Source organism: Bombus vosnesenskii, unplaced genomic scaffold (assembly GCF_011952255.1).
Source record: "Bombus vosnesenskii isolate JDL3184/JDL3185 unplaced genomic scaffold, Bvos_JDL3184-5_v1.1 scf7180000013262, whole genome shotgun sequence".
In the NCBI taxonomy this organism is placed as follows: Eukaryota; Metazoa; Arthropoda; class Insecta; order Hymenoptera; family Apidae; genus Bombus; species Bombus vosnesenskii.
The window spans coordinates 5051754-5064124 of NW_022882922.1; the positions used below are offsets into that span (position 1 = coordinate 5051754).

Sequence of the window (12371 nt, forward strand, 5' to 3'; positions counted from 1 at the left end):
GTTTCGCTCACCGCGTGGTAATCTCGAGGCCAATAGAATTTCCGCTCGAATATAACTGCAAAGAGTCGACGACAGGTGGAGTTGCAACGTTAGTGAACAAGCTGATATCGAGACGCGTCAGTTCACAGAGGACCTCCGTTCCGTCGGATGTGAGGAAACTTTTTTGTCCGTAAATTTGTCAAGTTCTCGCATCGAGACTTTGTAATTTCGTGGTTTCCCGAAGGAATGATTTTGTAATCATGAAAAGTGTAAGACTGTGCGAGGTTGGCTAACATCGATAAAAGCGAGAACGAGCCGACGACGAGTGAGTACAATTCAGAGTTGATGACTCTCTTTTTTGCTTCTTTTTTGGAACGGGCGTCGCATATCATTGATAATTTCGCGGTCCGTTACGATTTTACTGGCGTCGGAATGTTTTCTTTTTCCGTGCTACGTTACAGTTTGACAGATACACGAGATAAAGCCCGTGCACTCGTTGGAAAGTTATCGGCGAGATGAAAGGAGAGGTTATAAAGTCAAGACGGAAATTGTTCTGCACCTGCCATCATGAGACGATTACTGTGAACCATCGAATCGCGTTGTCTTTCGAATCGTTTCTTGTCACGATGCGCTTCATCTTTTCAACTTGTGCCTCGAAATTGGCGTACCCTTAAAAAAATTGTTGTCACAATACGGTAGATCGCCTGGCGTTGTTTGCATTTGCTCTGAAAAAAATCGAGCTACGTACAGTGTGCCGACGTTATATTTGATGTATCACGGATAAAATCGTTTGACAGGTGGTAGAATAACGTATCGTTGTGTGTTATCCATCAGAAAATTCCGAAAATATATACCCGTTGATTTGTCACGGGAATAGACGATATATCGCTTGTTTATTGTCGCGTAATTTTATCCGTAGAGAAGCTCGATGTCTGTTCGCAAATATCACTGCGAATGTGTACACGTCGCTTCTATCCGTTCCTCGTTCTAGACACAGAAACGAACGAAAATAATACGAAATCAGATTCGTACGGTGTACACGGTTATCGTTTGTTTCGCGCTTTTTTCTCCCCGCATACTCATTAGTAGGTTATTCGTGGCAGAGCATATTCGTCTAGCGTTCTTCTCGATCGTGTATGCACCTTTGTGTGTATAAACGGTGTGTAGTAGTAGTGACACGTGACAGCCAGTTTGTTTAAACAAAACGCATCGGTGGAAACGGGCGCATCCGTGTCATTAACGCGGCGCACGAAAAATAAAACAGGTAGGTGAGATAACGTCGAGAGATAGATTTCGAGACGCACGATTCCTGAATTTTATCTTTTTCCGTCGCTTTTTATATAATATATAATATATACATATTGGCGGTTGCGTGTGATTATGAAATTAAACGATTCGTTCGTAATTCGCGATCTTCTAATTAGGACTCTGTTGCATTATTATAATTGCCAAATATACATTGCCCAGAGGGTTCTGTTAGTTCGGTCAAGTATTTGTAGGCGCGTGGGTTCGTTTAATTCGATTCGAACGAATGCGCTTCTTGTCCCGGGATCGAGCTTCGTCTATATGGTTCTATAGGGTGGTCCATCTGTAACGAAACTGTTACGTTTTTCTTTTTCCGGTATATTTTTACAATACGTTTAAAGTTACTACGCGAATTTGATAATACTTTTTTCCTCGACAGGCGATAAGTAAAACTGGGAGCGAAGTTTATTATTTTTCTATATCAGGCGGAAGTTAGACCCAAATAAGGAGGAAATTATTACGAGTAATTTGATAAAATGAACGTAGGTAATGATTTTTTGTAATTATCAAAAAATAATGTAGAATCTAAGAAAACGTTAATTGCTCCTTGTTGCTGTTATCGATGATGCATCGATCGATTTCAAGTTGCTCTTTATCTTTGATCGGTCGGCGATCGAAGGATTTCGTCATTTGCAGTGCTTACGTGGAAACTTATTTATTGTAGAGACGATAACAATAAGACACGAACAATCAAAGAAAGGAACAAATCCGAAGGTCTGAAGCAGTTTCTAAAAAACTGCCTCTTATCTTATCGTTCTAAATTAAAACCACGCCTCCTTCCTCCGAGTATAAATATTCTAATATCGTTCGCGTCAAGTAGTATAAATTTTTCCTCCGCATTTTGTGCCTTCAGCCTTGCTCCAGACTGTTATCGTTTCGTTGCAACTTCAGTTTTATTTCAGTGGATCGCGTTAAATTCGCTTTTTGCTCTTCGTTAACGAGCAACGAGTTCGCGTGTAAAGTTTTATTCGCTCGTGGACGTCGTTGTTGCCCTCGAATCAAAACTACTTAGACGAACGTCGTTCAATGATCTTGCACGCGCGTAAGTTCTCATAGGACAGATCAAAAGACAAACTTCATTCACGATCGTTCATTTTTCAACGCATTTCTCAACACGTTATAGTTTCGCGCGATTAATTAGAGACGTTACTAGATTCTCTTTCGCCAACGTGTATACGTCCGGTTCAAGAAACTTATCGTTTCAAACTATGTCTCCAACTATGATTTTTTAAGCCAAAGTTAGTTTTTACTTAACTTTACACCGCGTTCGATTTTACGCTATCTACACAGCATAATGACACGTGTATGCGATAGTATTGTTGGTGCAAACGATATAGCGAAAAATGACTTTTTGTACTACAAGTCGGATCGCGAGATTCTCTCATTCGATCCTCGATTGGTGTAACGAACCGAATCAAAATTGACAAGAATATTTAAATATATGCTTTATTTGTAAGAAAGATGGGACACGCAAAGAAGCAGGGGATTGCTAAAGGAGAAAAAGATCATCGTACGAAAGAAATTGACGAAACGCGTGACGGGTCAACTCGTCTTCATCGGTTAAACGTCTGATCGATTTCGTAGCTCTGCTACGTCTGTCTCGCCAACTATACACCGCGAGTTCGGTGTGAATGGTCGGACGTGATTGACGAAAGAGTCATCGAGGACCGTTAATACGTAATTCGTAGTACTAGGCGGAGAGCTCCGGTGGTCGTGTCGAGTGCTGCGGTCACCTACTTCGCAACTTGAAACCCAACACCAGGAAGAGTGTGCTCGTTTTCGCTTGCTCGCGTTCCCAGCCGCAATTAGCGTTTTCAAAACAATCGACGTTGCGCCGACGGCGACAGGTCTCGCGACCACTGGTCGCTCGATCCTGCTATAGGTCTTCAAGTCGCGTGAACGTGCCTATTGGAAATGTCGATAAAGGTTCAGTGACATTCGTTGGCGAACGTTCACCCGCTAACGCTTGCTACACTCTGTTATTTGTTCACTGGCGCTTTTAGTTCCTGGAACTTTGCTCTTTTGCTCGTACAACGCGAATGTTTGTCGTCTATGGTCGTTTGATAAATATCCTTAGATTATGTTTCATAGAAAAATAGGATATCGAAGCGTGGATCTAGAGTACGAATAACGTCGAGATTATATAGGCCGAAGAATATCATCAAAGTACTATATATTATCAGCCAACAGGATGTAAATAATTCGTACAAAAGGTAGTAGGATTGAGGTGATAGGTCGTGACAGTGATAGGAAGAAATACTTGAGTATATTTAACAATATATATGTCGGAGAAGCGTCAGGAATAGGGTTGTGGGCGTTTGCTAGATCTTCATTGGAATTGGCCATCGCTGTGTTATAACGACGGTACGGCATGGTAATACGAGTATGGATACTACCGATTCGACAATCAACCTCGGTGGTTGGGCACTGGCGATACTAGTGACGTTGGTCTTAGGTTCCATAACGAATCCACGGTCAACGGGAGGATAGATATACTTGCTCACACAATACTCACAGATCGTAACGAATTTTCGTCCCGATGATGCCACCGAGGAAAACTATGATGGGGTGTGCCTAAAGACACGAGGTCATCGAATTCGTCGAGCATAGCTCTCGTTCCGAAAGTAAGGAAAATTGACGTCGCTGTCAATTGGTCAATTTGGGACAAAGACTGCCCGTCCGTTTGAAAAATCTTAATTAGCAAAGAAACCCAAGTTTTATAGCGGATCCTCAGGCTAACTAAACTTGTGCTGTGTAAGTGCCTCAATATCTGGTATTCATTGTCCGAAGGAACGTTTTACTACATTGGAATGTTTTACTGTCAGGTACCTCTATGGGTATTTCTTTTAACGAGGGTCATACTATCGCTCCATATCTTTGTTAGATGAAGAGCCCGTCCCGTTGACCGCGGCTACGTTCGGCGGCTGATAGTCGCCTTGAGCCCAAGTTTATCACAAATCGCAAACAAGTAGAATTGGGTAGAACGACGGCAAATTGTTTAATTACAACTGTAAACTTTAATTACAATTTTACGGATTTTCCCAAGGTTCCAGAGGGAAGGCTCCGGTGTCCTTCCATCTCCGACATTTATGTCGGAATTTTATTTTGGAATGTTGGGAAAACCCCCAATACCCTAGTCCAGACTTTTACTATAGCTACACTTAAGTAATAAAACTAAGAAATAGTTGTAATGGTCTAATCAGATTTTACGACGATGTGCTTGAGCTCAAACTGATATAACGGGTCACTGAACGTAGCCACGGTCAAGGGAGGGACGTGTACCTGACACAGGTATGGAATAATTATATAGCTCTCCTTAAAAATAAAGAGAAGAAGTGGGGAGAAGAATATATAAGGGCAGTTCCACTTGGACTGCATGTCAGTTCATGCAGAAACTTTTACTTGTAAGTTTTACGTTGTACGTTTACTTGTGTTGTGTTATACGTGTATCTCATCGCATTCGTCATCCCGTTGACCGTGGATTTTTTTATCGAACCTGAATTCGTTGTCATCAACATCGCGACCATCCGATCGCCGCTGTTACTTATAGCTTCTTGTAGCGACCACATTTGTGCCGATAAACGTTAGTTACATCCGCGATGGAAAGGTTCATCGAATGCCCGAAAATTCCAACCTGACTCCGACATATTTATTACGATATACTCTATGCTCGTACACTTTGCGTAGAACTCGCGATTATTATTAGCGGCTCGCGATTCGCGATCACAAGTTCGACTTCTGGTCGATGCGTTTTGATGCGCGATACAAGTTCGGGCGATGATTGCTTAAAATGCCGAGGAACTCTGATCCATTATTGCGAACTATTGGACTCGGACCGACGCGTGACGACTCTGACTGACTGTAACGACTGAGTTTTCGTCACGATGATGCTACAGAGGAAAACTATGATGCGGTCTAAGGATGCGAGATCATCGGATTCGTAGAGGAAAGCCTTAGTTCGGAAAGTGAAGGAAATGGACGTCGTTGTTAATTGGCTAATTTTGTGTGTGTAGTTGGAAAAGGATACTAATTGCCCTTGAGAGAAAGTTGATAGCGGGAAGCATCGTGCGTTAGAAAAACAGATTTCTCGTATCTTTCCGTAGTAGGTGATAGATTTAGGGTCTGTTGAGGGAAAGACTATTTGTCCCTTTGGAGAATCTTAGCTAAACATATCCTAAGATTTATAGCGGATCTTTAGGCTAGCTGAAAATATTCTGTGAGGATGTATCGATATCTGACAATCGTGTTATCCGAAGAACAGAGTCTTTGTGTAGCGAGCCATGGGACAGAAACCGTTGGAAAGTTTATTGTCGAGTACCGCTACAGGATCAAACACGCGGCCTAATCGCGATACTTAACGAACCGTGTAATTCGCTGTTTAAAATAGACACGTACAAAATATTCGGTGTAAAAATATTCGTTGTTGTTTGCTTTAAGCGGAACAGATTGGCTCTATAAATTCAAAAATAATGCCTGAAATTAGAATGGACACGTGCTAGGCGCGAGCATCTATCTGGAAAAAATTGCACAAGCAGACCCAGAGACCTATGTAGCAACGTCTCTGATCGCTTTTTTTTTTTATAGTTGTGCAATGAAAAGTTCCAGATGCCCGTGGCCCTGGGATTACCGCGGGCATTATCGTTCAAAGCTCGAGTATTAATGTCACACGCACGCGCGCGCGTCGCGTATGTAATAGATACGCGAAACCCGGTCACGATTCTTCGCACCTTTTATTATAGAAAGACACCGAATTTCGTTTAATTTGCAGTCTCGACGAGGATGGCGAGCACGAATAATTGCCGTTTGTGAGTGTCGGCGCCGAGAGAGAGGATCGCGGAAGGCCACGTTCGTGTTGGTACGAGAGAAGAGCAGCGATGTCGGTGAAGCTTCGAACGAGATCCGCCCAGCCGGCTTCAAGTGTTCAGCTTCGTCCCTCGGGATCGACCAGCCTGTAAAAAAGTTGGATGATCGTTGTTCGACAAAGAGGATCAAAAAGAAACGGAGGGCCGTGGTACTGCCTTTTCGTAGCGGAGTAGAAAACGCGAAGAGATATTTTGGTAAATAGTATCTTAGGTAATTGGTGAAACGGTATCACGGCGCGAGACTCGACTAGTCGCTATCGGCGATAAAACCACGTTAAATGGTCGCATTTGGCGCACAATTTCTACTTTTCTCGCGCGTGCCGTGTACCGTGTTCGTTGTTTGCTCGTGAAAATCATCGACGATTTCCGAGTAAGAAGCTGGAGAATCGTGAACGTTCTCCGGTCGAATTTAACCACGATTAAGCGACTCGTGGTGAAAGTGAAGTGTCTCGGTCTTGGTGACATGGCCTTCATGATGAAGAAGAAGAAGTACAAATTCTCGGTGGAGGTGAACCTGGAGGAGCTGACCGCGGTGCCATTCGTGAACGCAGTGCTGTTCGCTAAGCTCAGACTTCTCGACGGTGGATCTTTCGTCGATCATTCGACCAGGTAAGCGATCACCAAAATTTTCCTTCGTTCTCTCGTTTCTACGTTCGCGATCGTTTCTCGCGAGTACGAAGAATCCTCTTGGTATTCGCGCGAGATGCTACTGTCGCGTTAGGAGGAGAAGTTTCGCGACGATGATCACGATCGATTCGTTTCGATCCGCCAACACGTTCCAGCGACCCAGTGTCGTAGTTGGAAGTACGAACGGCAATCGTGTCTAGTCCAACGGGCGGCGAATTTTTTAATTCGCGATACAATAACGATCGCGTGTCTGTGCAGCCGTACAGCTCGTTAAAATTACTTTTTCAACCAAGTCCGGAGAGTAATTACTCCGTAGGAGGCGGTTGTTTCGTGCGAGAACGAAAGTTGTTCCAAAGCGTTTCGTCCGATCTTCGCTTAATCTTTTTTTGAAAGCTCGTTTACGTGCTCAACGACCACAGGCATAATTCGGTTCTCGAGAAAAAAAAACTACTTTTGCCGCATGTTCTTTTCTCTCATTTTTTCATACGGTAACTTCGTTATATCAGAGAGCGTAGACGGTTGAAATTTAACGAGCGAACAAACAAATATTATCGCGAAATAACCGGTGTGCCGGTTGAACGAACGTTCGCTACTGTGCACCGTTGAACAACGCGTTTTACGACGCGTCGAATGACACGCTTACGTTTGCCGCGAAGAAGCTCGCGTACGTCTATTGGATTATTTAGTTTCCGTACTTGAAAGGACAGCTACGAAAGCGTGACGGAAACTCGTTTAAACCGTATCGGCCGTGAATGAAACGCGTGCCGTGGACGCGGATTAGTAGCTCTCTTGAACGAAGCGTGGATCATCCGAAACTCGGTAACAAGGTTCCGCGCGTGTTGCGATTCTTTTTTATTCTTAATTACCAAGTAACGTTGACGCTTTATCGAGCAAACGTGGAATACGAAGAAGCTGACCCAGCGCCGCAAAGTCTCCATATACCTTGGCATTTCGCCATTTTACCAACTTGGATATGATTAACGAGCTCTAACGTAGAACGTACAATACGTACTTTGCTTCGTTAATGATAGGGGGGGATACGTACGTACGCGGTAAGGAGTTTTAGCGAGTATCGAACGAGCGATTTTCTGGATCCGCCTCGATTCGCTACTTCCTAGCAAGGCGAAAAATAGTACGGTGTTTACGATGTAGTCGCTTTTAAATAGCTGACAGTTGCGTGTGTCGACCATACATTTCGCCCACGCCCGCCAACTCTAAATTCGTCCTGGAATTTCTCTAGCGTTCTCGGAACTCGCCCGGGATTTCCGAATCGACTAATCAAATTTCTCCGACGATCGTCACCGCGATAGACCTTGAACGAGCGAAAAATTCGATGGTGCTCTCCCAAGAAGAAAGAAACCTTTTGCAGTTTATCCACAGCTGGCTTTTCTTTTCTTCCCGTTCGATGAACGTGCCTTGACTGCCCCGAGTACCTACGCGCTTTGCGTTCTACTTTTGCTTCGCAGAAACCAGAATTTCAGGGGAATCTTTTACCATTTCGTTTGCACGATCTCTCGAAATCTTTCGCGTTATTCCGATGCATCAGCTACTTCCATCGAAACGTACATCGAACGTAATAAATTTCGTAGCAGCGTAGGATGGATCGCGATCGATCGACTTCGAAGAAGCTCGTAGAAGCGTCGATAAATTTTCGTGGAAGAACCGTACCCGTAGCTAGCTACGCGTTGGCATCTGATCAGGTGTTACAAAGCAACAGTTGGCTGATAGCGGTAGCGCTACTCCACGATTGTTTTCCTCGCGCCTGTCTAACAATAGATCGTTTTCTAACGTGGAACGTTAGTTCGGGTAATTCGATTATTAACCAAGACGAAGAGAAGAGAGAGAGAGAGAAGAATCGTCCGCTGGTTGAATTTATCTCGCTCGATATTTTTTAATTTAGTAAAAAACCCAAACTCAGGGCGAAAACTGAACAGAATCGCCAGAGCGACGTAACGCGTACTTACGCGCAACTGGCAACCCGAAGGAACGTTCAAACGCGACGTTAACGTTTCCTCCGGGCCGTGTCGCGACGGTATATCGATATCTTCGCTTCGCAGACACGATTCGATCGTGTTCTACCTTCCGTCCATTGTCGGTCGATATCCAGCTGCGATATTTCACCGAGCTCGGAGTGCACGGTATTTACATCGAGCGCGCGTTATGCACGACATCGTGTATTCTCTTGGGAATAGAACGTTCCCGCACGTGTGCAAGATGCACGCGACATAAATTCCAGCGGCCGTACCGGTTCGTAAACCATATTTCGTCGGTAGCCGCGGTCTGCCGGACGCGGACGCGCGTCTCGTTTAAACCAGCGCGGACGTTTCACGGCAAAGGATCGATTTTTCCCTACTTCTCTCTCTTCTCTTTATGCGTATCTGGTTTATTTAGCTTGCGTAAAACATCCTGTCGTCGTACGATGTACAACGTAATACGTAGACGCGCTAGTAAATTTGTTAACGGATCGTTTCGAAACGAACAAGTTGAAACGAAGGGAATTCCTTATTACCCTCGACGACGTGCTTACCGCGACTTTTGGCGCTTGGTTCCAGAGACGCGTAGCAACTTGCTTGAAACTTTAAACGAGAAAAGTAAATCACAGATGAACGTGTTTTGCTCTGCGAACCGTTCGCTCCTAAACGCCGAGAGGCGCATAGGACGATTAGGTTTTCCATAGCGGAGAGACAACGTTCGAGGGAATCAAGACTGTACGAAGAAGAAATTAGCACAGTCTGCGGAGAAGAATACGTCAAAAACTCCTGTTCCGGATTATCTATAATCCCTCGACACGGGGTTGAATCAACGCGAATCGTCGTTTCGCGGCTATGAAATCAGCGATGAAAATGAGTCACGTACGGAGTATATTGTTCACCGTTGCAACTTTTCAGACCGTCTGTCTTCCCCTTCGTCCCTCGCTCGTGACGCCTTTGAAAATACCGGAAGCTGGCTGGATCGGTGCCAGAACGGTCTCTACATCTCTGGCGAACGACCCGATCGTTTTATTATTTCGCGATCGGTGTTCGTTCGCATAGCTTTCCCATTTTTTCGCCATATAAACCTACCGCAGCTTGGGCAATTTTTCGCGAAACGAGCCAACTTTGGCATTTTCCGTGGCGACGCGACTCGACTCCAGTCGATGTCGCAACGATCAACGATTAATTAAACCAGCACGTTTTTGGTCTTTTTTCCGATTGACAAGTTTAATCGCGGCAATCGGCGATAGCTGGGCACGTAATTAACCGCTTGCTCGCCGCTAGTCCCAGAAGCGTGCGACCTCGAGGTGATCTCGATCGATTCGCTCGACTTTCCACCGAGTTTTCCCGAAAGAACCAGAGAAGGGAAGGAAAGGAGGGGGATCTCGGAACGTTCTCGCGAGAACGCGTCGCGCTGCCGATGTTTCTGTGATAGGATTATCTGGGAAAACAGAAGCAACGGTATTGCGGAAAAGCGGCGTTTCCGGCGATCCCTCGTCGATCGATCGGGTCTAAGCGACGAACGTAAACTGATCATCACGCCTTAACGGAATTGCTGAATATCAACGAGATACATCGCGTGTCTTCCCTCCTAGCCTTTTTGGTTCCCTCGATGGAAATTCCTCGTGAAAATCCTGTTACCTCGATATCTCAATATCTGGAAGATCTGCAGCTTATTCGCAATGGAGGATGCTATTCCGCACGGTTGATAACGAGATCTTGATCTAATTGTATACAAGTTTCTTGTCGATTCTTTGATCTCTCTACGGAAAATGATGCAAAGTAGGCTAGGGAATCCGTGTTTTTCAGCACTCTCTAGCGTTCGTGAAAAGACAGCGTATCCGCGAAGAAGTCATTACAGGAGAAACACTGTTCCTTTGGATCTATGTCAGTGAGAACGATTTAAGTTTCTAAGAGATTTCTCTCCGCGTTCCTGCCGTGTGTAACCCTCTCGATTTCAGCCGGTGACGAATCCTTGGCTACCGTCCATGTTGTTACATCTCGCGAACTAACGAAAATTAGCGGCGGGAACACTTTCGATCGTCGATTTTACGCTATCTTGCAAGACGAATCTCTCGAATATCCGAATCGTTCGTTTCCAACGACGCTGTCGCTTCAAGAACAACATCTCGCGCTTATAGTTCCTAAACACATTTTCAAACGTTATAAATTTTCCAAAATTTCGGCTTGGACCAGGGTTTCGACGATTTCGTTTTCCAGTTTCGTTCTCCAGTAAAGGAAACTCGAACTGGCCGATGCGAGCGTACGAGATAGCGTAATCGCCGAATCGAGGGGAACAGCGTTACAACGAACGACTGGCAAGGCCGATACGATTCATCGTCGGAGGGAGCGGTGCGCGCAATCAGATCGAGATAAGCGATTTCGATTTAACGTCAGAGACGGTCGGCTGGTTTCTCGGCAACAAGGTCTACCTTGAACCATGACCTTCCTCGGAATCGGCCGCCGAGCACCGAATAAAAGTCTGGAAATAGTGCGTCCACGACGATCGGGCAACGAGATTGACGGCGAAAATACGATGGAAAGCGGAAGACGGCACGAATTTCCCGGTTTCGAATGCGTCGAGACGCGGAAGTCCTATTCACTTTAAAATTTAGCAAAATATCCGCTTTAAGAGATCGAAAGCGCCTCGAAACGTCTCGCATACGATATCGTAGAGTTTTTCTCGCTAATTTCTCGACGGTACCGATCGATGGTCGGTCGATGAAGCGACTGGATAAATAACGAGACTCGAAAGCCGCGCGAAAGAAAAGCGACAGTGGGAAACGTCGAAAGAGAAACGCGATTCTCTCGCCACCGATAGCGTTAGAAAGTACGGCGATTCGTTCTCGTCCTGATTCGCGAGGCGCGAAAATTGAAAGAGAAAAGTTTGGTCGGTCGATGGATGGGTGAGGAGGAAAGGAATCGGGGAACGTGCGAACCAGTAGTTGATCGTGTCGAGGAGAGGCACGGAGCAAGGGAGGTGGAAAGAGACGGAGATGAAACGAGCGGAGGTAGTTGACTAGAAGAGAGAAGGAGAAGATACACGAGGGCACGACGATAATGGACAATGTCCTGTCGTCCGGTGTGTCCCGGGCATGGAAACGAGTGACCATCGTTGGAGGACCTGACACCGCCTCAATGTGTCGTGATGAGGAAACACCCGATTACAACGCTCCGACCGAGGCACGGAATATTTCTGCGTGTATCCACGGGAACGATTATGTCGATACTCGTCGCGCCATTGGCTCGTATAACCATGCACATATTTGCCGAGAAGGGGGTAGAGCAGCACGAGCCATAGGGTCGCAGATATCGAGGGATTCAACGTGTCACGAGAAGCTTACCCTGATTTTTATCGACTCGAGGGGTCACGTTATAGAAGTGTCTTCGAAAGTGTTCCGCCGCTTTAATCGCTCTCACGTACTAACTGTTCGCAAACGCCGATCACCGTTTATATTTAGGATCGTCGTATCCGATCGACGACTCGCGAGGGTTGAAATTCGAAAAGAGTTCGCAAGCGGTTGCTTCCTGTTAAGAGTCTTCCGGTTACGATACATCTTCTCGTCGACCATGAAAATCTAAACGGAAGATATCGTGCAACGAAACGAAACTTTCCAAGTTTGTC

At 45.4% G+C, this 12371-nt stretch overlaps 1 protein-coding gene across 5 annotated transcripts in view; it reads left to right on the plus strand.

Annotated features, from left to right (window-relative positions):
- The first annotated feature begins 82 nt into the window (after positions 1–82).
- LOC117230403 (protein FAM102B) overlaps positions 83–12371 on the plus strand; it is a 51424-nt gene continuing 39135 nt past the window's right edge. For 2 of the 5 annotated variants that reach the window (XM_033487860.1, XM_033487868.1), the window contains exon 1: positions 6610–6755. In XM_033487860.1, coding sequence (XP_033343751.1) covers positions 6610–6755 — 146 coding nt within the window. Of the gene's footprint in view, positions 305–1224; positions 1244–2155; positions 2327–6052; positions 6756–12371 lie in introns of those variants that run through there. The other 3 variants (XM_033487826.1, XM_033487843.1, XM_033487836.1) reach the window with 3 other exon arrangements.